This window comes from Sus scrofa, chromosome 13 (assembly GCF_054392235.1).
Source record: "Sus scrofa isolate SSC_HxYL_T2T_F1_AM1 chromosome 13, Sscrofa_HxYL_maternal_Yorkshire_Landrace_v2.0, whole genome shotgun sequence".
In the NCBI taxonomy this organism is placed as follows: domain Eukaryota; kingdom Metazoa; phylum Chordata; class Mammalia; order Artiodactyla; family Suidae; genus Sus; species Sus scrofa.
The window spans coordinates 90,478,848-90,506,022 of NC_139395.1; the positions used below are offsets into that span (position 1 = coordinate 90,478,848).

The following is a 27,175-nucleotide window of genomic DNA, read 5'->3' on the forward strand; positions in this document are numbered from 1 at the left end:
TCCCTCAGGCTTGGGAGAAACCACTCTGAGCTGAAGGGAAGCAGGGCCCAGGCCAGGTGGGATCTGGGAAATGTCCCCTCTTTGTATGATGGTGAGAGAAAGAGCAAGGCATTGGCAGAGAGGGCCACCTGGCTCTTTAGGTCTCTAAGAAAGGGCTGGGGGGTGGGGGGATCAAGGCAGCACTGGGGTGGAGGGCTCTGCCCATGTGTCTATTGAAGCTGCTTGCCAGTCCTGCTACAGCCACGAAGGCCAGGGCCTCACAATGACCTACAGGGGGCGAACTGAGCTACTGTGAAAGCTCATCACAAATAGAGAAGCGTGTGTGTGTGTGCGTGCGCGCGCGCAACAAAGAGGCCTATCAAAGGGTCAGATTCCCATTCCACCCCCTTAAGGCCCAGGCTGAGCTGCTGGGGTTGGGGTGGGAGAAGGTGGCCCCTCAGGCCCTGTGGCCAGATGCCCCACCTGTGTCAGGTGAGTTCATTCTCTAAGCTGCATCCCTAACTGCTGCTCCAGGAGGACAAAGGGAAAGCCCAGTGTCAGCAGGTAGGGGAGCCCTGCTGGTTGCTATGTCACAGGAAAGATGCTAGAAGTCCACCCCACCACTCAGCTCTTCCATCAGCTGTGTGGGGCAGCATCCCACATCACTTTAGCAACCCCCGTGGGCTTGGCTTGAGCTGGTCATACCCCCAGGGCTGTGGTGGGCAGAGAATGGTGGCTGAGGTCACCTGTCTGGGGGCTAGAGGGCAGGGAGAGGGGTGCCCACCCTTCCTGGCTCTGATGCCTTAAGAAACCTGGGGTGTGACCATAACTTTTCAAACAGCTATGGTGCTTCTCCAACCTCCTCCTTCTTGGAGATGACCTGATGCCCTGGGTTCTCATCTCTGGGGAGCAGGTCGACCAGGAAGCCAGGACCAAGGGGAGGCTGCCACTGGGTGAAGGCCTTGGTTCTGGTTGTGGGCAGAGGGCTGTGTGGGATCCCCGTCCACCCACCACGGAGAATGCTAGTGCTCGGTGAGCTTCACCCTCCTTTGTTAGTCTTTGGTTATCCAGCCTGGCTATCTGGGAGCCCCTCTCCTCCACCTTTTGTCCCACTCCGGACACACTGGTGATGGAGTTGAGCCCAGAGATGCTCCTTTGGGAACAGGGTCCTAGAGCCAGTGGCCCCACTGGGAGGCCTACCTATGTGGTGGCAGATCCAGATCCAGATGGCGCGGACCCTCTCCAGGTCACTGTGGGCCTCCTGGAGCAGGTCGCTCACCAGCTCATCCAGGCCGCTCTTGACCATCACCTGGGGGAGGAGGAGTGTGCTACGTCAGGGCCTGGACCAGGGCTGTGGAAGCCCAGTGCCTTGCCACCTGCAGCCACAGCTGCTCTTCCTCCAGCAGAGAAGGAGGAGAGACCTGCAGGGACAAAGGCTGGGCTGAGGGCAACCCTTGATGGCCAACACTGCTGACCAGCTGAACCACTGGCCCTAGAGCCACCACATCTCCTCTCTGTAGATCCTGAAGACAGCCAGGGGGGCATCTGGGCGCTGTAGGAACCCCTAGTCATAGACGATACTACCCAAAGCAATCTACAGATTTAGCACAATCCCTGTAAAAGTCCAGCAGTCTTTTTGCAAAAATGGAAAACCAATCTTCAAATTCATATGGAATTGTAAGGGGCCCAAAATAGCCAAAACAATTTTGAAAAAAGATGAACAAAGTGGGAAGAGACACGTTTCTGGATTTCAAACTTACTTAAAGCTACAGTAATCAAGATAGAGTGGTGCTGACATAAGAATCATATAGGCTAATAGAATAGAACTGAGAGTCTAGAAATAAACTTGTGCATCTATGGCTAAGTGATTTTTGAATAGGATGTCAAGTACATTCAATGGGGAAAGAATAGTCTCTAACAAATGGTGCTGGGCATTCCCGTCATGGCTCAGTGGAAACGAATCCGACTAGCACCCATGAGGACACAGGTTCAAACCCTGGCCTTGCTCAGTGGGTTAAGTATCTGGTGTTGCCATGAGCTGTGGTGTAGGTCACAGATGCAGCTCAGATCTGGTGTTGCTGTGGCTGTGGTGTAGACTGGCAGCTACAGCTCTGATTCGACCCACAGCCTGGGAACCTACATATGCTGTGGGTGAGGCCCTAAAAAGACACACACACACAAAATGGTGCTAATCAACTGGATATCTGTACGTAAAAGAACAAAGCTGGACCCCTACATCATACAATATACAAAAATTAACTCAGAAATAACCAGTGACCTAACTATAAGAACATAAATTATAAACTCTTAGAAGAATGCAGGGGCTAAATCACCATGACCTTGGATTTAGCAATGGATTCTTAGAGATGACATTAAATGAATGGGATATAAAAGAAAAAATAGTTTCATTGGGCTTCATGACAATAAAAAACTTCTGTGCCTCAAAGGACAATACTAAGAAAGTGGAAAGATAACACAGAATGGAAGAAATTATTTGCAAATCATATATGAGAAGGGTTTAATATTCAAAATATAAAGAACCCCTATAATTCAACAATAAAAAGACAACTCAACAAGGACTTGATATACATTTCTCCCAAAATATATAATTGGCCAGTAAGTACATGAAAAGATACTTAACAACATTAGTCACTAGAGAAATGCAAATCAAAACCAGAGTAAGATACCACTTCACATCCACTAGGATGGCAACAGTGAAAAAACAGCCAATTGTAAAAAAAAAAAATTGGCAAAAATGTGAAGACATGAGAACCCCTGTATATTGCTGGCGGGAATGGAAAATGGTGCAGCTGCTGTGGAAAACAGTTTCCCCAAACGTTTCCATATGGCAAGAAAAAAAAATTTCAACATGGAATTACCCTATGACCCAGCAATTCCACTCCTAGTTATATACCCTAAAGAATGAAGATGTCTGTTTATCAATGTTCACAGGGGCAGTATTCACAACAGCCAAAAGGGAGAAACAACACAAGTGTACATTGCAAATGCATGGATAAACAAAATGTGGTATATCCATGCAATGAAGTATCATTCATCCATTAAATAGAGTTCCCATTGTGGCTCAGTGGAAATGAAACTGACTAGCGTCCATGAGGCTGTGGGTTTGATCACTGGTCTCTGCTCATTGGGTTAAGAATCCAGCGTTGCTATGAGCTGTGATGTAGGTCACAGCTGTAGCTCGATTTGACTCCTAGCCTGGGAACCTCTTTATGCCACAGGTGTGGCCCTAGAAGATGAAAAAAAAAAAAAAAAAAAGAAAGTACATGGATGAACCTTGAAAATATGATGCTAAATGAAACATGCCAGACACAAAAAGATACAGCATACAGTTCCCTTTATATGAAATACCTAGAATAGACAAAGTCATAGTGACTGCAAATAAATAAGAGGAGCTAATCCTAGGGGCTGGGAGGAGGGAGAAGGGAAAGTTATTGCTTAATGGGTATGAAGTTCCTAGAAGTAGTTAGTGGTGATGGTTGTACAACGTTGGGAATGTAATTTAAAATGCCACTGAGGAGTTCCCGTCATGGCACAGTGGCTAACGGATCCGACTAAGAAACATGAGGTTGTGGGTTTGATCCCTGGCCTCACTCAGTGTGTTAAGGATCTGGCGTTGCTGTGAGCAGTGGTGTGGGCCGCAGATGTAGCTCAGATCCCGCATTGCTATGGCTGTGGTGTAGGCCGGCGGCTACAGCTCCGATTAGACCTCTAGCCTGGGAACCTCCATATGCTGTAGGAGAGGCCCAAAAAATGTCAAAAAGACAAAAAAAAAAAAAAAGCCACTGAATTGTACACTTAAAAATGATTAATATGGCAAATTTCATATATCTATTTTACCACAATTTTTAAAAAAGGACAAGTTAGGTTTTCTTTTTTCTTTTTCTTTTTGGCCATGCCCATATCATGTGGAAGTTCCTGGGCAAGGGATTTAACCTACTCCACAGCAGTGACAATTCCAGATCCTTAACCCACTGAGCCACCAGGGAACTCCCAAGTTAGGATTTCTGGCAGAGGCCCTCAGGAGGAAACAGGGTTGGTGTTGCTGAAAAGGCAGCCCTGACCCTGCCCACTCTTTCTAGAGAAGCAGGGAGCACCTGGGTGCCTACTTCTGCTATGATTGTCCACTTCTCTGTCACCCCCTGCCCTAGGGTCCTCCTGACCTGCTCTCTAAGGAGAGGACTCATGGACGCTCACACAGAAGCTCCAGGGCCCACCCCTCTGACCTCAGGGAGATTGCGGGCCCCTCCTGGGCCCCTCCTCCACCTCCCCTCACCCAGCTGCTCCAACACCACAGGTCTTGTCCCTCCCTCTTCCAGGGCCTAGAACCATACTCTGGCCTGGTTGACTCCTGACTTAATTCCCAACTTCAGTTCTGTGGTTTCTGGTCTCTTGGTCCCAATTTCACTCCAGCTGTCCATGGCTCTCTGAGAGGCTGCCTGTCCATCCCTTCTGGTGGCCATGACGACAGACCCCCACCCCCACCCCCACCCCCGCCCCCTCAGACTCCCCGATCCCTTCCCTTGCTCTCTCAGGTGACTTGGCCTCAGACTCGACAAGTCTCAGGCAAGCCTTCCTTACCAATGGGACCTCCCTCCTGCTCCACCAGGCTTTCCACTGGCCTTGGGTCGAGACCACCAGCCTTTGCAGAGCCCACTCCTCCTTCCTCAGGCAGTGCCCTCACTGTGCTGCGTCCTCACCTCCTCCTTCCTGTCCTGGCTGCCCCAGTGTCTCGTGGAGCCTGTCCTAACCTCATCTGACTCCTGTTGTGGACTCTGCCTGTCCTCCTTGCAAACTCTAGAATGCTGTCCTTCCTGGTCTTGCCCAGTCTCAGGTGGCTCCAGGCCCTTTGGCCCCCTTTCTGCCTTTCCCAAGATGACACTGACCCTGTGGCTTTAGCTCTTAGCTGAGTCTGACAGCTCCTGATTCCAGGTTTCTGTCCCAAATCGCTCCAGGCTGGATACAGCTCCCGCCTCGGCTACCCAGCTGCCCTGCTGTCATTTGACTGGCTGTCCCCCAGGCACTAGAGCCCACAGCATCCCAAACAGACTCATCATTCCCCGATGAGCTCTTGTTCTCTTGATCCCCGTGCTGAAGACCTGCCCCACCCCCCTCCAGGACTCAGTCCAGAGACAGCGAGCCCCTCCTCCCAACACATGCTGGGGCTGGGGTCCTCCCCCTCTGCCTCAGCTCCTGTCTCAATGTCCCTGCTTCACCCAGGGATGCTTCCTCCTGCCAGGACAGCTGGATGGCCCCCTGCTGGTATCCCTGTCTTGAATCTGACTCTCTTGATCCAAGCTCCTATCATCACTCATCAGTTCAACAAACAAGGTTCCTGAGTACCTGCTTGGTGCCAAGCCCAGGGCAGTTTTTCTAGGACTGCAGATGATCTCTTGCTTACTGGCTCAGGATGGCTTGCTCTGACTTTAGCAATGGGTCCAGCTCCTTGACTGCTCCACGCAGACTCTCTGTGGTGATTCTGCCTGGCTCTCAGGACCCCAGTGTGTCCCCAGTGTTTCGGCTCTTGTAGCTGGCCCTCCCCAGACCCATCCCAGATGTGCCCAGGCCCAGAGGTGTGGGATCTTGGTAGCCTAGGTGCTCCAGGGGTGAGCATGGCTGTGTTCTCGTGGGTGCTGAACAATCTGCATCCATGGTCCTCCTCCATCCTCTCGCGCCCTTCCTCCAGGGGCTAGGGCCTGCATGGCTCAGCAGCAGCAATGCCCAAATGGGCAGGGGAGGGCAGGACAGGGCTGGCGAGAAGAGCCCACCAATGGGGTGGACAGGATGAAAGCATCAGGACTGTGGGTAGGGTGAGGGATGAAATGGCCTCTGTCCTGGGCCTTCTGTCCTCCATGCACATGCTGTTGAAAGGACTTCTGGACTATCTATCCAAGGGACTCAGGATACACTCAGGAAGGGTCTGGGGAGAGGCTTTGCCACCCTGGCTCAGGGAACTCCAATCCACCTTGGGGGGTAGGGGTTTGCAGGCAGAGGGGCTGACTCTCTTACCTGTGAGGCATAGGCGTCCAGTTTCTCAAACTGCCGCAGGTCCAGGGGCATGGATTTCAGGCTGGAGCGATCCCAGGGGTAGGCTGGAAACACAGAGAGGCTGGGTCAGCGGCTGAGTCTGGCTGCCAGGACTGCCCAGCCCAGTCCCTGTCTGAGGAGCCATGACAGCCTGACCTTCAACACGGTTCCCAAGATTGAAACAGTGTCATCAAGAGCCAGATCTCCTAGAAGAGTTGCTGGGTCAAACTGGCTTGGGAAGCGAGGCATCCCCTCTAGGCCTCTGGAAGCCTCATCGGAACAGAAGCAGACCCCACAAGTCAGCAGTAAAGAGAGTGACTGTACCTCCATAAACTCAGCAGCCCCAGGAGGACCAATCCCTTCTCCCACCCCATGGTTTCCTGTGGATTCCTTGCTAGCTTTTCTAGGAATGAGTGCTCTGTGGGGCCCCTCCAGGCAATGCTGCTGGCCCCTGATGCCCTGGCCATGGTGTCCGGTGGGGGACCTGCCACAGCAGGGTGTCCTGTTGTAGGAGGGGGCATGGCGGAGCTGGGCCACCGCGGCCTCCATCTGGTGGGTGCATGTGTCACCCAGATAGGCTTCCTCCTATGGACCACCTGCACCCCAAGAAAGTTCTGGTAACAGGCATTCAAGGTGCTGTGTGTATGGGGCCCGAGAGAGGCTGGGCCTCAGAAGCGCTCCACTCCATCCAGCCTTTCTCAGAGGGAGCCTGGACACAAGCCAGCCCCAGGCAGCTGCTGTGGGGCTAACTGACCAGTGGTCAGGCCAAGCGCTGGAAGGACGGGCAGCAAACCCCTGTCCCAGCCCAGAAAAGAGCCTGGGATCTGGCTGGTTCTTTTTTTTTTTTTTTTTTTTTTTTTTTTTGTCTTTTTGCCATTTCTTGGGCCACTCTTGCAGCATGTGGAGGTTCCCAGGCTAGGGGTCTAATCGGAGCTTCAGCTGCTGGCCTACACCAGAGCCACAGCAATGCGGGATCTGAGCTGCGTCTGCAACCCACACCACGGCTCACGGCAACGCCAGATCCTTAACCCACTGAGCAAGGCCAGGGATCGAACCCGCAACCTCATGGTTCCTAGTCGGATTCATTAACCACTGAGCCACAATGGGAACTCCTTGCTGGCTCTTTCTTATTCAAGGCCCCTGAGCCAGGCTGACCAAAATCAGGCAGGCTGGGTGGGAGGACGGGGGGCGGAGAGAAGGATGGAGCCAAAGAGGCACTGATCCCTTGACCCAAGTGGATCAAGCGTCAACCCGCTGTGTCAGGAGCCTCTGGGGACTGGCTGAGTGAGGGGTGCCAACGGGGCCATAGGAGGTGACAGCAGGCCTGGGAAAGTGGCTGACGGGGCTGCAGAGGCCTGAGGTCTAGTCAGGCTGCCCTCCCCCTCACTGGGAGATGTGAACCCAGGCCCTGACCTCTGTGGGGCACCTGGAAGAGTGGATGAGATGGCAGATCAGGGGGGAAGGTCGGCCTCACGCTGCTCCCGGGAGGGTGTAGGTGGGAGTCCTCCGCAGGCAAGCGCAGAGCAGGGGAGGAAGTGCCTGGTGCAGGGCTGCACCTGCACGGACCCACACGTCCCTCGAGGACTGGGAGTCATGAGTGCTATGGACCCAAGAGAGGTGGCAAGAGGGTGGGGCTGGTGTGTCATCACCAGCTCTGGCCTGAGCTGCTCCACAACCCTCTCTGGGCTTGCACTGGGTACAAGGCCGTGCCAGGTGGTTAGGGAGCTGGTCGGCATCTGGCCACAGAGTAGCGCCCAGCCTCCAGTCAAGTTCAGCCGTCTGGAACAAGTCACATGGATCCTTCTGCATTTCCCCACTGCTGTGGGTCCCTTCCTGTTGGGGTCCAGGCCTTCTTCTTCCTTCAACCCCAGACTGGATTTGGCCACTTCTCCCTGTTAACATCAGGCAGTAGTCTTGGCCGTGGGGGGGGCAGGAGGGGGTTGGTTCCTTTGACCCAAAGCCTCTGACACATCCAGGATCTGAGTCTGTTCCTCTGCTAAGTGGGGGACAGGGCAAGCGCTGGGCAGGCAGGCTGCACACATCCTACTGTGAGGCTATGGCCTCACTCGGCAAGAGAGCATTTTATTTCTTTGTTTTCTGCTCTTCTACAAGGACCAAGACATTCCCTGGACCCCCCCACCCCCAGCCTTCTGTCCTGGACAGTCCTACCCTGAGGCAGCCTTGAAGCCTGGTGCCATCGTGGCTCACATGTCCGGTGCTGCAGCTGGGGTTTCTGGCCTCCCGTCACTCAGGTCACCCCACTGCCTATCCTGGGTGGTCTGGGAGAGGCCCTCGTCTAGCCGGCCCCTCGAAAGGGAGTGGGGACACAGCAGTAGGCCCTGCCAACCTTACTTCCCTCTCGGTGCTCTGTCCCCCACAGACTCTGGCTCCTGCCAGCCTCTGACAAGGGCTGTCATGGTGACCTAAGTGGATGTGAATTGGACTTGCACATTTAACAAGCTTCAGCTCTGCAAATGAGGCCTCCCTGCCCCCATTTCCAAGAAGGATGGCATTTCTAAAATGGGGACTGAAAACCCTATTATTAGTTTTACCCTTTCTGGGTTCCATTTTACAATATCTGAACATTAAGAATACCCATAATGATTTATGCCTCATTAAATTTACTTTCTGAGCAGATGACATAAGATTCGAACATGATTTTGTATAAATACATTTACAATATCAGTGACATTAACTAAATATTCTAAATTTAAGCAAAACAATGGGAAGAAGTACCAAATTGTATGGAACCTTAGATGCCATCTAGTCTCCTGAGGAGGAACCTTAGGCCCCCAGGGAAGGTCAGTGAGGACCAAAAGCAGGATTTGAACCCAGGGGTTGTCTATCAGCCATTCAGGGTTTCTTCTGCTTCCCAACCCTGCTGATTCTCATGCCTCCCACCTTACATATGCTTGGCATTCCATTTAAAGTTAGCAATTCTGAATTCTGTTTTTAATATATTTCCCCTAATGAGCTGCCTTATTATTGGTGGGGTTTATGCTTCAGCTTTGAGACCACATCTGGTGTATGAGCTTTTTACGTCTCCACCTGTGTCCATGGCAGACTTTGCCAAACATGACACTCCTGTCCCCTGAGCCCAGAGGTGGCCCCAGACTCTCAGCACAGTGCTCCAGAGAGCCATTTCCAGATGACTGCAGACTGGCCCAGAGAATGGCCCCCCAAAGGGCCCTGCAACTTACCATGGGCATCTTTCCCTCCAGGCTGCCGGGGTCTTGTGTTTCCATTTTTATCACCTTGTAAACCTATAATGTCCCCAAAGTCAAAATAGAAATGCTTAAGAAGAAATAGAAATGCAAGCACAGACGATTCTATGGGTGGTGGTCCTTGCTTCTGAGCCCTCCTCTTCCCTCTCCGCTCCCAGCACTTTTACTCCCATCCCCACCCACCACTGAATTGCTGCTGGGCTTGCCCTGGACTTTCTGGTGAGGCAGAAGGAGGTCTTGGAGCCAGGCAGGGGACGACAAGAGAGAGAAGGTCAATCTGTGAGCAGAGGGAAAATCTGCTGGGACATTAATACTTGGGACTATTCAGTGGGTCTGCCTGGAGCCCTGTGCACCTGCCCTGCTGCAGCTGCTCTGCCATCTTGGAACACAGCTGGGGATCCTGAGCTCCAGGGACCTCAATGCCAGATGACCCCAGGCCAAGAACTGACCATGGGCAGGTATGAGAGTGAGGAGAAGAGAAGGGGAAGGTTCAAGGACAACCAAATCCAATACATCCAGGACTGTTAAGGCAGAATGGTCCCCAATTGTTATTAGATCCCTAGACAACAGGAGAGAATTTCCTGCTGATTTGAAACCAGGTCAGGAAGATGTGGGTCCCTGATGGAACCAGGAGTAGGGAGGGAGATGCCAAGGAAAGTTGTTCTCTGCCCTTGAAGGCCACTGTGGGCTGTAAATACAACAACAGAAAGTTACAAATGTACATAAGCCATCCTGAGAAATAGCAAGCCTTATCTTTCTTTTCTTCTTTCTTTTTGCTTTTTAGGGCTGCACCCATGGCACATGCACGTTCCCAGGCTAGGGGTCGAACTGGAGCTACAGCTGTCAGCCCACACCACAACAACACAGGATCCCAGCTGCGTCTGTGACCGACACCACAGCTCATGGCAACGCTGGATCCCCCACCCACTGAGCGAGGCCAGGAATCAAACCCACATCCTCATGGATACCAGTTGGATTAGCTTTCACTGCGCCACAATGGGAATGCCTAGCCTTATCTTTCTTACATCCAAATTTGTTTCCATCTACATTCTTTGGTAGAGTGGTGGTGGTTCAAAATAGTAGCCATATTTATTGTGTAGTTACCATGCCTAGTTTGTACTTTTAGTAAACTTTTAACCTCACAACATTCTACAAGGGGCTTTGAATTAGTTTCCTCTTTTTAGAAATGAGGAACTTGAGTTCAAGAGAGGTCAAGCCACTTGCCTGAGGTCACACAGCTGAGATCTGAACCCAGCCAGTTGACTCCCAAGGCCTGCCCTCTACCTGCCTGTCCTCCTAAACTCCTGGCTGCTTGCTTGGGGCTGTAGGACCAGGAGGCCGGAGGAGCTGCCTTGACCCACCGAGTGGACACGGAGTGAACTTCAGCTTTGGCTGTTTCCCCAAGGCCCCTGTTTAGCCACAGGATGGGCAGAGGCGGGGACAGGAGGAGACACCAAGAGCTGGGTCAGGGCCTGTGCACACTGCATGGAAGGAAGCCAAATACAGTGGATAAAAACGCAGGCCTCATTTGGACCTAGGTTCTGACCTGCTTCCAACCTGGGTGACTTAGGCAGTTAGCTCACTTCTCTGGGCCTTTGCTTAGCAAAGAGATGGGGATAATACCAATGTATATTGAAGAGGTTAAAGAGTTACTGAATGTACAGTGCTTAGCACACTGCATACCACTTTTTGGGCAGTCATCAAATGGTGTCTAAAAACACCACCACTCTTGTGATGAAATTCATCTTTAGCTAAATGCATTATACCTCATACCTAATTTTCCAAATACCTAATAGCAGAGACCCAAGAAAAGGGGTTGCTGAGTATGGAGAAAAGAGGGCTCCAGGATGAAGCTGCCATGACTCCACCTGTTCCCAGTAGGCAGACCGGGCCACTCCTCTCCTTACCCCAGAAGGTGCTCAGGCTGGGCTCTGGCCCTTCCAGCTGCCCACAATCCTCCCTGCCAACCCTCCACACACGAGCAGCCCTGTACGTACGTACGTACGTTTAGCCAAGGAGAACTTCTTGAGCAGCTGGGGCATGGCATCTCGAGGGTGGACCTCCACAGTCAGCTGTGTCCCTGCAAAGGAATAGGAGGTGATATGCTCAGCCAGAGGCTGCCAGAAAGGGTGCAGGATCTCAGGACAGATGCTTGAACAAGAAAACACAATTGGTTTTAGAGCTTTCTTTTGAATACGCAAGTAATTCTTATTTTAAAAAACAAACAAACAAAAATGGAGTTCCCATTGTAGCTCAGTGGTAATGAATCTGACTAGTATCCATGAAGACACAGGTTTAATCCTTGGCCTCACTCAGAAGGTTAAATGATCCAGTGTTGCCATGAGCTGCAATGTAGTTTGCAGATGCAGCTCAGATCTTGCCTTGCTGTGGCTGTGGTGTAGGCCAGCAGCTGTAGCTCCAATTCAGCCCCTAGCATGGGAACGTCCATATGCCGCAGGTGCAGTCCCAAAAAGGAAAACAAATAATAAATACATAAATAAATAAATAAGCAGAGAGTTTCCAGATCTGGGCAAGATGGAGTAACATCTAAGTAAACCTTGTCTTTGCCACTGAATGCAATGGGAAGCATTGGAGAGAATGCATGGGCCAACTATTTGAGGACTCTGGAAAGTAAATGATAGAAGGCAAATGGGGCAGGAGATTGGAATTTAAAGCATCATCAAATTGTCAAGAGTTGACCATTCCCCTCCCCCTGTGGTATTAACTAGATTGGGTTCAAAGGAAGGTCTAAACCTAGAAGTGCACAATGGATGCAGAAAAAAAAAAAAAAAGTGCTCTGAGAGAAGCCTTATCTTCTGGTCTATGGAGTGAGAGAGGAAAACTCTAATTAAGAGTCAGGGAGTTTCCGTCGTGGCTCGTGGTTAATGAATCTGACTAGGAACCATGAGGTTGCAAGTTCGATCCCTGGCCTTGCTCAGTGGGTTAAGGATCCGGGGTTGCCATGAGCTGTGGTGTAGTTCACAGACATGGCTTGGATCCGTGTTGCTGTAGCTCTGGTGAAGGTCAGCAGCTACAGCTCTGATTAGACCCCTAGCCTGGGAACCTCCATATGCCATGGGTGCGGCCACAGAAAAGACAAAAAAAAAAAAAAAAAAAAAAAAAAAGAGTCAGAGTGGGGGAAATCCGTTATTTTTTCCACCTTTTTTTCTGTTATCTACTGACTTGGCCCTCAGGCAAATTCTGCTGGTAGCAGTGCAGCAGTGTATGGTGGCCTAGCAGGCACCTAAGTCTTTGAGAAGGGTCCAGTGAAGCTATGATTCCCAAGGGTGTGGGGGAAAATACTCATTGATTTTTTTCTCTCTCTGTTTTCCACCAATTGGTTCCAGATGCCGACACAGTTGTAAGAAGTATCTGAAAGGGCAGGGAAACTAAAGCCCTAGCTTTTGGGCCAGAGCAGTGGGAAGTGGGCTGTCAAGAGGAGGGAGCTCAAGAAAGCACTTCCATAAAGTTATGGATGGACTCCTATGGTCACTTCTGCATGAATGGCTCTCATCCATGTTGTGCATGCTTGGATCTCATCCTACACATCATTCCACAGCCCTTAAGAAGTAAACTATGGGTAGACCAGTGCTAGATTGGCTGCTGGGCGGGGGGGGGGGGTGCATGTGCAGGGCATATCTGTAGAGCACCACAAATGCTACAGTCCCAAATTATTCACTATTGAAAGACCTTGGAAAATGTCAACTTAAAAAGGAAAAGAGAATCAACAGATGTTAACCCCATGATGACACAAATTTTGGAGTTATCAGACAAAGACTTTGAAACAGTCATGATAACCATGCTTTAATAAGTGAAGGCAGTCTTGAAATAAATGGAAAGATACAAAGTATCAATAAAACTTAGAGGATGTAAAGAAGAAACAAAAATTTTAGAATTGAAAAACATAGTAGTTTAAAATATTGTCTGGCTATGCTCAAGAGCAAAATAGATATGACAAAGGAAAGAGTCAGTGAGCTTGAAGATAGATCAATAGAAATTATTCAACAAGAACAACAGAGAGAAACAGTGAACAGGGCCTCAAGAACATGTGGGACAATACCTAAAGATATAACATTCATATCACTGAGATCCCAGAAAGAGAGGGGAAATAGTGTGGGGCAGAATAAATAGTTAAAGAAATAATGACAGAATAATCAACAAAACCAAGAGCTGGTTCTTTGAAAAGATCAGTACAATTGAGAAACCTCTAACCAGAGTGACCAACTGAAAAAGTGATAAAACACAAATCAAGAATTAAGACACCAACATAACAATATCATGAATGAAATGAGGGATGTCACTACAGACCCCATATATATTAAATGAGTAATAACAGAATAGTATAAACAGCTCTGCACAGATAAACTCTTCAATTTAAATGAAATGGAGCAATCCCTTGAAAGCTACAAACTACCAAAACTCACTCAATGATTAGATAACCTGAATTTTCCCATATGTATTTTAAAAACTAAATTCGTAGTTCAATATTTTCCAAAAACACAAAACAACAAGCAAACAAAAGCCAGTCCCAGATGGTTTCACTGGAGAATTCTCACAAAATTTTAAAAATTGACACCAATGGCAATTTTTCACAAGAACCTTCAGAAAACAGAATAGTGGTGAATAATTTATACCTATTGTATAAGACCAGCATTAATCTGATACCAAAACCAGACAAAGACAGCATAAGGAAGGAATACAACAGACCAATATCCCCTAAAACATCAACATCAAAATCCTCAACAAATATTAGAAAATTAAATCCAGCAACACAGTGAAAGAATAACATACCACAACCAAGTGTGGTTTATTTGGAGAGTGGAAGGCTGGTTCAATATTTGAAGGTCAATGAATGTAATCCACCATATTAGAAGACTAAAGAAGAAAACCCATATGATCACACAAACGGATGCAAAAAAAGCATCTGGCAAAATTTAACATCCATCCAATAAAACCTCCCAAGAAAGTAGGAATAGAAGGGAACTTCTTAATCTGAAAAAGGGCATCTACCAAAAACCTAGAGTTAATAGCATATTTAATGGTGAAAAGTAGAATACTTTCCTCCTAGAATTAAGAGCAAGGCATGGATGGCCACTGTTGCTGTTTGTAATAAACACTGTCCCCAAAATCCTACCCAGTGAAATAAAATAAGAGAAAGAAATAAAAGTCAAATAGATCCAAAAAGGAAGAAATTAAACTCTCCTATTCATAAATGACAGGACTGCCTACATGGAAAAATCCAAAATAATCTACAAAATTACTTCCTAGAATGAAAAGGCAAATTTAGGATGGTCACAGAATACAAGGTTAGCACCCCCAAATCAATTATATTTACATTAGCAATAAATGATTAGAAATTGAATTAAAAAATTACTGTTTCCCATAGCTCCAAAAGATGTAATACTTAGGTTTAAATCTAAAGTGCAGTAATTTTATGCTGAAAACTAAAAAAATATGATCAAACAAATTAAACAAGACTTAAATAAGTGAGGAAACATATTGTGCTCATGAACTGGAAGATGAATATTGTCAAGTTGGCCATTCTCCCAAAATTCATCTATACGTTTAATGTAATTTCAGTCAAACTCCTTGGAGGAGTTTTGTAGTTATAGATACAGGCAGAATGATTCTAAAATTTAGATGGAAATATACAGCAACTAGAATAACCAAATTCATTATGAAAAAAAAATGTAGGAGGACTCCAACTGATTTTAAGATGTACCATAAAAGCTATAGTAATCACAAGAGTGTGATTTTGGCAAAGGGATAGATACACAGCCCAACGGAGCATAATAGAGTTAAGAAATAGACTTATGCGAACATGGCAAATAGACTTTTTACAAAAGTTCAAAGACAATCCAATTAAAAAATGGGTAAAAGAACAGGTCTATCACCAAATAAGAGTTTACAGATGTTCAACACTGTCAGTAACAGCAAAATGAAAATATCACACCTATTGGAAGAGCAGTAATAAAAAACAGTGATGATACTATATGCTGAAAAGGTTGTGGAGAAATGGTATCTCTCACATATGCTTGGTGGGATTGTAAAATGATATAGTCACCCTGGAAAATAGTTTGGCAGTTTCTTAGAAAACAAAACATGTACTTCATATATGACTCAACTACACCCTTGGGCTTTTTTTTTTTTTTTTTAATCCCAGAGAAATGAAAATATAGGTTCACACAAAAACATATACACAAATGTTTGTAGAAGCTCTATTGATAATCGCCCCAAACTGGAAATAACCTCAATGTCCTTCGGTGGGTGAACGGATAAATAAACAGCTTGTAGTATAACCATATCCAACACACTCTTAGAAGGGATGGCAGGATGTGACTCCAAAGAGTCTGCACAAGAGAATTTGGGGCGGGGGGGAGGTGTCTGTGTGACAGAGCTGCTCTATATGTTGATTGTGGTGGTTGTGACATGAATCTATGCACGTGTTAAAACTCACAGAACTGCACACCAGCAAATCCAGTTTTATTTTATGTTAGTTTAAATTAAAATAAAATTTAAAAATACCAAACAGAAAAGCCAAAGCAGAATTAAGACAAAACAAAAACCAGAATGATATAGAAAGATGTAAAGTAGAAGCTAACAATGCAAAGCAGGATTATAATAAACATGTTTTTGTAACCTGCTTTCTTCACTTAAGTTTTTATATGTCAGTGAATGTAGTCACGTCATCATTCTAAAAGCCTGCATAGTACCCTATTCTATAGATGGCTTATAATCTCTATAAGCAATTGCTTATAGAGATTATAAGCCATCCTTTTTTGTTGGCTATTTAACTTTTTCCAATTATTTTGCTATTATAAACAATGATATGATGACCAAACCATTCTGATAACATCATTTTAGACCTTTTCAAAATCAGTTCCTTTGAATAATTTTTTTTTTGGCCACACCCATGGCATGTGGAATTTCCACGGACAGAACTTGCATCACTGCAGCAGCTTAGGTCCTTAACTCTGGATCTTTAACTTGCTGCACTGCAGAGAACTCCTTGGATAAATTCTTAAACATGGATATAAGGGTATAGAGATTTTTAAGGCTTTTTTTAGATACTGAAAAACTTTTCTCATGAATGATTTTAAGTTTATGATCTTCCTGACAGTAAAAGAGAATGTCTATTTTGCTCGTCCCTGCTGTGTTTGATGACTTCCTCCCAACAAGAGGTCTTTTATTTCTTCCCCTGCATTTGGGCCGGCCTTATGATGTGGTTTGGCCAGTTGGCATATGGCAGGAGGGATGCTCTACAAGCTCTGAGCTGAGGCCTAAAAAGACTTTGCAGCTTCCACTGCCATTCTTGGGATTCCAGCCATACCTGCCATGTGAGTGAGCCTGGGCTAGCCTCCTAGGGGATGAGAGACCATGTGGAGCAGAGCAGAGCCATCTCAGGTGGGGCCTCCCTAGACCAGCTGCTCTCTAGCCAGCCCTCCATCTGACCACACACATGAACAAGCCCAGCCAAGAAATGCCCAGCCAACCTGTAGACCTGTGAGCTGGTAATTGTTTTAAGCCACTGAGTTTTGAAGTAGTTTGTAATGTAAAAATAGATCACTAATACACTTACTGACATTTGACTGTCATTAATCCTTTAAGTTTTTATCAACAATGATTTAAACAACAAAGACACATTGTTTTTTTGTGTTTAATTTTCAAAGTAACATTTTTTTCATATATTTATTTGCCATTTTAAATTCTTATTTTGTGGATTACCTATTTTCCCATTGATGTGCTATTTTTTTTCCTTACTGATTTTCTAAGAGCTCTTTTTATTAACCCTTTGCCTGCTAAATGTGTCTGCACAAAATAACAATACTGATTTTCTCTCATAGCTCATAAACTTGCTTGGCATGCCGAAGAAGGTCACTCTCAAACAGGTACAAAGGGGGCAAAAGGTACAATGGGGGCTCCCAAGGGATTACTTTGAAGGTGTTAACATTCATTTTGAGTGTAGTTTCTAGCACTTGCACTGTCAGAGAAAATCAGCATGTTACTTGACAATTAAGATAGAAAGCATTTCAGAATTCAAAGCATCATTTGTCTCTGATCAGAGGAGCCAGTACCTTCTTCAGTGGCAGCAAATGCTGCCTGTGTGTCCATCCCTGATGCCCAAGGTGAGGGTCTGTGCTCACCCCTGCCTTTCTTTCTTTTCCTTTCTTTTTCTTTTTTTTCTTTTTAGGGCTGCACCTGCAGCATATGGAAGTTCCCAGGCTAGGGGCTGAATCGGAGCTGCAGCTATCGGCCTATGCCACAGCCACAGCAACAAGGGATCTGAGCCACATCTGAGACCTATGCTACAGCTTGAGGCAATGCCAGGTCCTTAACCCACTGAGTGAGGTGAAGGATTCAACCTACATCCTCACAGAAACTAGTCAGGTTCTTAATCCACTGAGCCACACCAGGAACTTCCATCCCTGCCTTTCCACTTTCTCCCCTTGAAACACTCGAAGTTCTCCCAGTGTGTGCCAAGCTGTGCTTTGCTGCTAGATGCCTTGTGAGGAAAAAGGATTTGAGAAACAGGCCCACTCTCTCCCCTTTTGCAGCTTGCAATGCACAATGCACTGAGAAGTATTTCAGCAAAACAGTCTACTTGATCCAGTACCATTTTGGAAGTTCTGGGGCCAGGGATCAAACCCACACCACAGCAGAGACCCAAGTGTGCAGTAGTGACAATGCTGGGTCCTTAACCCCCTGGTACTACTTTATCAGACAAAATTTGGAAAATGCTGGGCTAGAACAATCTCCAGAAGCTGAAGGAAGCTGCAAAACTCACCCATCTATTGGTCTTGGGCTCAACAACACACCTCTTCCCCAAATTTCTCCTGATGTTCAGGTATTTCCAACCACTCCCAATCCAGCCGTGTCTCTCTGGTTAGAGAACTAGCCAGCTAAAAACCAAAATGCTCTCCAAGCCCTCAGAGGGTGGGTGCTGAGCCTGCCTTACACTCACCGCAGGCCCAGATGGAAGCCCCACGCATCACCATTTCTCTCTTCCTCCTTCCCGAACTGCCTCTTCTCTCTCCCCTCTTGGCCAGGGGCTGACTTCCTCCTGAACCCACTCCTGGCTCTGCTCAAAGGGGGGCTGCTGAGCATCATTCCCCTAGGGAAAACAGCAAAGCTCCCGGCTTCCCTGATGGGCATGGGGCTGTGTTGCCCGCTCTCATTCCCAGATGTGTAAAGCCAGCTGGGAAGGCTTCCTTGCTCCAGGACAGGCCTGGGCAGGCTGGCCCCAGGTGAGCAGGTTCATAGTGCAGCTCCATGCTTCCTAAAAGTGTGAAGTGCTAAGAGTTTGCCAACTACAATGTTCCCTTATCCAATAAAAGTCTTTTTTTTTAATTTTTAATTTTTTAATTTTTTTTTAGGGCCACACCCATGGCATATGGGAAGTTCCCAGGCTAGGGGTCTAATCGGAGCTGTAGCTGCCGGCCACGCCAGAGCCACAGCAACGCAGGATCCGAGCCACATCTGCGATCTATACCACAGCTCAAGCAACACCTGATCCTTAACCCACTGAGCGAGGCCGGGGGATTGAACGCACAACCTCATGGATGCTAGTTGGGTTCATTAATCGCTGAGCCACGATGGGAACTCCCAGGAAAAGTCTTAATTGAAGGGAAACATTAATTTCCTCAATCTCCAATGATAAAGAGTGGAACATCATTTGGAGCAAAATTTAGGGAGATCTAAACCCTGCGTACAGTCAGATACCACTAAACTCATCTGAGTCACAACCAAACCCGAAGGAGGCCCTTCCTGGGACTTGAGGTCACCTGGCTGGCTCTCCCCAGTTCTACCAGTTGTCACCCAAACAGCATTTTCTGAAGCTCCTGCTTTGGCTGTCTTAGTATAAAGCGTATCAGCGATGATTTTCTGCTGAGAAGTGGTTCCTAGACCTTTTTCCCAGATGCTGCCATCTCTCCTTCCCCTTCTCTCCCCTCGCAGACGTGGAGATGCAGCAAGCGAGCCCAAGCGTGTCCATAGGGGGCTGCGCTGGGCTTGCCTTCTACCTGATCAGAAGAGTCCTCCCACCCCACAGCTTCTCTCCAGGTCTCTGTGGGTTTGAAGCAGGCTTTGTCTACAGGTCTAATCTGCTCCAAATACCTAGTGCAGAGAGGGCAAACAGATCTTGTGTTGTTCATTAACTCTGACTGATTGGAAGTGGCTGCCTGGAGTGCTTATCAATTAGCAAAGATTGTCAGGTGTGTGCGGGTGTGTATGAATGTGAATGGGCGTGTGTGAATGTGCGTGCACTTGTGGGTTTACATGTTGGGGGGACCGCTGTGGGATTCACCTCAGATATTTGCCATCAGTGACTCAAGGTGCTCCTTCACTCCCTCTGTAACTGGCTGTCACCTTTAGCAACCCGGAGGTTTGCCTTGGAGTTTTTTCCTGCAGCAGCTAAGAGTCACAAAACCTCTGCTAAAGCCTTTGTAATTAAGACAACAACAAATCCCCAAACAAACAAAAAATAAATATGAAACAGCCCCTGGGTGAGTGTTCAACAGAAGTTTCTCTGTGCTGTGGTTTCTGCCCAGAGTGTGGGAGTCAGCGTTTGCACAGGAAGTGTAACTAGGACTTCCCAGGAACAGCAAGCTGGATGATGACAGGGGACAGGCCAGCTCTGCAGACCCCGCACCGGGTACTGCCAGATGCAGTGGGAAGGCCACTTCAGCAGCTCTAGCTACAGAGTGACAGTGAGTGCACCAGAGCTCAGGGTGTGTGATGAAGGGCGCCTCCTGCAGCCCTGACTGATCCAGGGCTACCCATGCTTCTTTCTGCAGAATGGAGCCCAACCGGGGTGTCCCAGGTCTGGGAACAAGGCAGTTGGACCCTAGCGCATGCACGGCCAAAGGAGGCACAGCGTGTCTGCACGGGGATGAGGGTGGATGACCCTAAAGGAAGAATGGGAGCCTCGACGGACCTCTGACCCCTCAAGAATAACTTTTGGGGCCTGGGGTCACTAGTGCTCCAGTGATCACTCCCTTCTCCTTCAACCCACACACCTATTTCAGAGGAATCTTCCAAAGCCCTCTTCCGCAAAAAGATCCAAAGGTTCCAGTGATCTTTGTGTCACCTGTTGTATAAAATTTGTCACACCCAGTGTCCCTCTGCTGGGAGCTCTTCCCCAGATGCCACATGACTCGCTCCTTCACTGCCTCCCTTACTCAAATGTCACCTTCTCAGGGCAGCCTTTCCTAACCACTCTATTTTAAATTGTCCCCTGTGGTAGCTGCCTGATGGCCCTTGGAGATATCCATGTCCTAATTCCGGGAACCTGTGAATGTTACCTTATACAGCAGAGAGGACGTTGCAGATGTGAGTGAGTGAAGGTTCTCGTGATAGGAGGGTTATCCTGGATTATCGGGGTAGGCCCAGGGGAAATCACCAGGATTCTGAGAAAACAGAGGGAGATTTCCCTCTTTGAACGGAGAGAAGGCAATGTGACAACTGAAGCAGAGACCGGAGTGACGCAGCCACAAATTTGTCAAGTGCCAGCAGCCTCTGGAAGCCAGCAGAGTCATGGAAAAGCTTCTCACCCAGAGCCTCCAAAAGGAACCTGCCTGCCCACTGAGAAACAGATTAGCCCATTGAGATGGGTCTCGGATTTGGGGTCTCGGGAACTGTTAAAGAGAATATATTCTGTTAAGCCACAAGTTTATATAATGTGTTACAGCAGCCATGGGGAATTAATACACACCTCTGTGTACTCCCAGCCTGCTTCCTGCTTTATTTTCTTCCCTGGCCTGATCTGACACCTTGCATTTTTCCTGTTAGGGTCCTCTGTCTCCCTCACTAGGTGTCAGTTTCATGGGGACAGAAGCCTTTGCTGTGTGCTCTTTTTGTGGAATGAATGGGCCAGCATCAGTGTGGACTCTGGCTCAGCCCCAGAGTGGGGCAGCCTCTCTCTCACTGTGGTCCAGGCTCCTGTAAGACCTCTGCACCTGTCCTGACCTACAAAGGACCCGTCCTGCTGGTAGGATGCCAAGACCACCTTCCTGCCTGTGCTCTGGAAGCCTCAGATGCCGGGAAGCTGGCATGTAAGTAGCCCACGAGAGCTGGGGTATGGTGTGCCAGGCGAGGCTCCGGTGATGGGCAAGCCACACCCCAGTCCCCGACCACCACTGTCTCCAGATCTGGCAGGAGCATCCCACTTGAGGACAGCAGCATTCTCAGTCTTAGCTTTCTCCCCCACGAACAGGGAAAACACTAGGATCCCATCAGGGGGTGTGGCCAGAACCAAGCAAGATAAGTGGTCTTGAATCCACTTTCACTTCAGTGAGGTGTCGCTTACTCTTGTTTGGGGTGAGCTGTGTGCTACTAGTCCATTTTGGAAAAAGGAAGGGCCCCGGGCTTGGGGTGTTCAGGTGGGTAGCTGGTCGAGGTGGGCCTGCTCAGTGGGCTCTGGGGTTGGCCCTGGAGCCACTGCCCCAGGAATTCTGCCCTAAAGGGATACTGACCCAGACTGCAAGGAGAGTTGGCCACCTCCTGCTGACAGGCCCTTCCTCACTCCCTGCCAGTGTTTCTCAATGGGGACAGTGGGTTAGCCCGCATTTCAGAGAGCAATTCCTCGAGACGCTCCGAATCTTCCAGGGCTCCTCCTCCGCCCTGGCTGTAATCCTTATAGGTTAGGACATCCGTGCTGAGAGCAACAGTGGTGACATCTCAGGGCCAAGGCTATGAGAGGTCTCAGGCACTAGGCCCTGAATCTACTGAGTGCAGAGCAGAGAAGCAAGGCGGGAGTGAGGGGAGGTTAGTGGGGGGGGGGTCTCCCCCCGGCCTCTCCTCCAACTGCAGCTATGGAGCCATCCTGTCTCTACCCTGTCGTGCTCTCAGGTCCAGTCCACTTCACGGTCAACACGGGCACGCCCTTGCCAGTCTTCCTGGAGCACCCAGAACCCGTAGTGGCAAAGAGAGGATTCTTTTCTTTTTTTTAATGACAGTCAATATTTCCAAAGTGAGGATTCTTAAAGAAAGGCCCTCTCACTCCCCGGGGCTGAGTTAAACTCGCCCCTGGGTGGAAGGCTCCAGAAGGCTCAGTCCCAGAAGGAGGCGCCCCGGGAACCACTGTGACTCAGGAGGAGGGAAGGCGTGAACACGCCCAGCCGGCAGGGGGAGGCAGGTTTCCAGGGTGGCTGCAGACGCAGAGCTGTGTGAGGAGTAGCAGCTGAGACCTTGGTGGTGGTTGGGGTTGGGGGAGAGACTGCCCCAGCTCCGACCCTTGCTGGCCACATGAGCTTGGACAAAAGACAATTATTCTAAGCCTCAGTTTACTCATCAATCAAACAGGACTGTTGTGAAGCTTAATTCACATGCGAATGATCATGTACGTGGCCTGGCAGGATGCCTGGCGTGAGGTTAGCACTCAGCAAACATTAGGTACAGTGATGACAGCCAGGGTGATGATGATGACAGCAGCAGCTTCTGTGGCCCAAGGACTTTATCTCTCTATCCCATGACACATGCCGCCTCTCAGGGTTTCCCATGGGATGCGGGGGAGGGGAAGGTGCTCCTGTACCCACAGGGCAGAGAGGACCCTGCTTCCCACAGTCTACACTCTGTACCTGCCGTCTCTGGTCAGGACAGCAGATCCAGGCACACAGGAGCTGGGGGAGAGGTCACAGGTAGTGGCGACACCTTACCTTGGTTGTCATAGGAAGTGATGACCTGGGTCTGCTGAAGGTGCTGCTTCTCCACCAGGTTTCCTATTTAAGGAAGACAGAGGGACCTGTAGTGACCACTGGGCCCGTGGTGGGGTGGAATTTTCCCAGGGCAGAGCAGAGGGCAGCAGGGGTGGGGGGTGGCGGTGGCTCATCTAAGCCCCACCTGAACATCTGGGAGTCAGCAGAGCTGCACACATGAAACCAGAGCCAAGTCCCTGGGAGTCTGCGTACACATAGCCTCCTGGTTTCAGCAGGTGCAGCAGAGGCTGGGTTTCTTCTTGAGAAGCTGATGATGCCTCCCATGGGCCAAGTGACCACAACTCCTGACTCCGCTGTAGCCAAGCCCAGTCCCCAAAGTGCAGAGGGATGAATTTCTGTGGAGGTTCTACCCCAATCACAAGTGCACAGCTTGGACTTTTTTTGCCGAAGACCCCATGGCCAGGGTGGGTCAGACCTGGGACTTGAACCCAGGTCTCCTGACACCTAGCTCAGCCTCCTGCCTCCCTCTGAGAAGAATGGTGGGGGGTAGCCTGCTTCCTACTCCAGCCTAGGAGATGGAGTGCTTGCAGTCTGGTTTGGTTTCACAAACATTGGCAGGGCACCCACCATGTGAATGCTCTGTCCACACACTAGGGATATATATATATATTTTTTTTTTCTTTCTTTCTCTTTAGGACCCCACCCTTGGCATATGGAGGTTCCCAGGCTAAGGGTCCAATTGGAAATACAGCTGCCAGCCTACACCACAGCCATAGCAACATCAGATCCGAGCTGTGTCTGTGACCTACATTACAGCTCATGGCAATGCCGGATCCTAAACCCACTTAGCAAGGCCAGGGATCAAACCTGCAACCTCATATGGTTCCTAGCTGGATTCGTTTCCACTGCGCCATGACGGGAATTCCACATATTGGGGACATTCATGTCCTCGGGACACAAGAGCCTAGTGGAGTCAGCTCCTGCCATAGGCCCTGGAAGAGGAGCCCCTAGGCTTACCTGCCCCTCTATGGGAAGCATACACCTCTTCCTTTCCAGCTGCTGCAGTGGCCTGGTCTTGCTGAGACTACCCTTGAACCTCTGCTTCAGAGGGATGGGGGCAGGGCTAGGGAAGGGCCACTACCACCTGGCTTGCCATCTGCTCCACTGACCTCCCTGCTGGGCTGCAGAAAGGCTGTGCCTGCTACTGGATGTGACCCCTGGGACCAGTGCCTGGACCTGGTGCAAGGATGCCTCTGGGAGGCTGGTCTGATCTGGTTCCATTCATATGACATTCCTCGTGTACCCAAGCACATCTGACACTCAGCGTTTCCCATGCCTGGGCCCAGGCAGAAACCATCAAGGTGGGTGGATGGGTCATGGAGCTGGGCTGGACTTGCGATCTACCTGGCAGGGTCTTGCCTTGGGAAGCCCGCCTGCTCCAGCCTTCTCCTCTGAGCAGGCCAGTCAGGACCCTTAGCTCCCTGAGCCTGAAACTGGTCAGTCAGCCAAGGGCCAGGACCACTGCCTGTGCCAACCCAGAGTGATGCAGTGTGCTGGGCAGGAGCTCCAGGCCAGCCCTAGGCGAGGGCAGGGAGGCTGCCTCCTGCGGGCACAGCTGGCCGCATCTCTGCTCGGCTGGCTGGTGGAGGAAATAGGATCTGAGAAGGGAATCCTCAAGGAGGATGATTGGCTGGCATAGCTGCTGTGGGATATTTATAGTCAGGGCTGCACAATTAGTTTCCCTGTAGCAGTGAGGCGTTGGTCCCTGTGCTGCTAGGCAGACTTCGGCCAGGACCAAGGAAAGCAGCCAATCACAGCAGGGGAAGCCCGTTGCTGGGCAAGCTGGTGGCTAGGCCTCAACACCTGCTGCTTGGAAAAGTCTGGAGCACTCAGGCTCCCCCCAACCCTGCCAATGCCCCAGCCCAAGGAGTGCACAGGGCAGCAAGAGGGGGGACATGTGTCCTTTTGGACAAACCCCATGTTCAGCCACATTTGTGCACACTCCACCAAGCACAAGCCATCATCTGCTTCCTTCTCAGATGAAAGCCATCCCGTTTCCAGGGCTGGACAGCCTGCTGGTTCCCGGGGCTGTGTGCCTTAAGCACCAGCAAGACAAGTATGTACCTTGGACTTCACCATTAGAAAACAATTTAATTCTAACTTTAATTGCATGTATGCAAGCATGCCACTTGAAAACATTTTAAGAATTTTACTTTGAAGTAAATTTTAAAATACGTATGTTGGTGGAGGGCTGGGACTGTCATCTTTGCCAGGCTCAAGACCTCTGTACAGCCTCTCTCCAACCCCACATTTACCTGAAACTTTCAGTTCTTGGGTGGTTTTGTAAGAGTGATTTTAATCAATCTCTTTATTGGCTGCCACAATGTTCAAAGACCTACTTCATGTCTTTAAGAAGAGTTCTATAAGTCTTGTACTAGCCACCATGTCTTCTCTGTGTTTTGTTATAGTTTTTCCACTAAGCTTCCCCCAAACCAGGAACCCTGAAGATGGTAAAATGAGGATGAATTCGGTATATTTCCATCCTCTCCTGATGTCATAACATGCCTGAGGAGCCATCAGATGAATTTCAGACAACTCAGGCAAAGTAAGAGCAGCCACAAAGGAAGACGCTCTGTCTTTCTCCTCCCACATGGCCCACCAGCCCTCCCACTGGCCAAGCATGCCTGCCTGCATGGGCGGCTAGGTGCTTCAGTGGCTGACAGGTCTCTGGAGGTCTGAGGTTCATTGTAATTCTTAGGAGCCTACTGCACAGCTTCGCTCACTCTGGCATCTCCTTCCACAGAGCTAGAACTGGTGCATCTCCCATGTGGGACCCAAAGGTTGAGAAAGCCATCCCACCTAGGCATGCCCAGCAGCCAGGACTCTGAGGGTGGTTCCCTGGGGAGGAGTGTCTCGAGAATGCTCCGGGGGTGGGGTGGGGGGAACACAGGCAAGCTCTTTACCTCCAGGGGGAACGGGAACCCTTCCTGGCGCAAAGTAAACCACAGCCCTTTACCGAGGGAATGACTGAACGGATTTACTTTTACAAGTTCATCCTCCCTTTTTGTTACTGTCAGGAGGATGGTAGGGCAAAGCTGTTCGTTCTTGTTCAGCTGGAGTCTATTTCCCCATTTGTGGAAGCTTACGTGGGGTGCGTCCTTTCCACTAGCCTTTGATGTCTGACTGAGCCCCTCACCGGGCCCTGATTCTTACTAGAATTCCCACAGGCCCACAGCGCAGTTCCATGGGAGGCTTAGGAATCTCAGGAGGGCACAGAAGAGGGCCTAGTAGAATGGTCCATGCATGGCATTGCCAGAGAAATCCTGGGCCTGCAGGGCAACAGACGCCTGGCACCATAAAGAGGAGGCTTTGGAAACCGATTTCTCTCAGATCTTATTGTATTCTGGGTCCCAGGCCAGGAGCCACAGAACCCTTGACTGGCATCTCCCCAGGCCTGGAGTAATACCACCCAAGGCAGGCTGCTGTCTCCTCTGTTCAGAAATATTTTCAAAAGATGGATGCTCTCATGACCTGAGAAGCCCCATCTCCCATGGGAACACACCCAAACCCACCATCCCAAATGATGCCAAGTTCTTCTTTATAGCTCAGCCAGAGAACAACTGGGTGCTCAGGTTTACAGCACTACCCACCCCAACACCCGAGAGCCTCCAGGAAACTGGGGGACTTGATGCCAAGGAAAATTTTCCAGGGTCACAGCGGCCCCAGAGGCTTGGCTGTCATGAGCAACCACTGTCTGAGTGGTTAGATGTCTAGACTAGTCTTCAAACAAGTGAAACCCAATGCTTCTAGGCATTTTTCAATGTGTGGAATTCCAGCGATAGGAAAGAAAATAACATGAAAATGAGATAATTTACCGTGTAGGTCACTTCCTTCTAATTTCTGCCATCTCCGGATTCCGTTTCCGATGACTTGGAGTCCTGTGAAGTAACAAGGACCAGCATGAGCATCTCCGAGGTGGAGAGATGCAGGCCAAGTGAGTAATGCCTTAGATGCAAACAGATCCGGGCTAACGTGGGGTTGGTGGAACTTAGTGCCTTTGGGATCTGAAGGAGGCTGCCCATGAATGAGATGCACTTGGAAGAATGAGCACAACCCTCTGCATTGGCAACATTAAAAAAACATTATCAGGATCATCCAGGGAGGATTTTCACAGTGGAGATGGCCCTTTGTCACTCCCACATCTCCACCACATAAATAGAGAAGCATCATTGTGAAGATATTTGCCGTTCATTTTGCCTGCCAACTCCTGTATGT

At 49.2% G+C, this 27,175-nt stretch overlaps 1 protein-coding gene across 1 annotated transcript in view; it reads right to left on the reverse strand.

The window, feature by feature from the left end:
* The window catches only part of KY (kyphoscoliosis peptidase), a 48,646-nt gene that overhangs the window by 18,516 nt on the left and 2,955 nt on the right, over positions 1–27,175 (reverse strand). Inside the window, exons 2-7 of the mRNA XM_005669860.4 lie at positions 26,776–26,838; positions 22,901–22,963; positions 11,254–11,328; positions 9,225–9,287; positions 6,007–6,089; positions 1,180–1,288 (exon numbers count right to left, since the gene is read on the reverse strand). Coding sequence (XP_005669917.2) covers positions 1,180–1,288; positions 6,007–6,089; positions 9,225–9,287; positions 11,254–11,328; positions 22,901–22,963; positions 26,776–26,838 — 456 coding nt within the window. The remainder of the gene's footprint in view (positions 1–1,179; positions 1,289–6,006; positions 6,090–9,224; positions 9,288–11,253; positions 11,329–22,900; positions 22,964–26,775; positions 26,839–27,175) is intronic.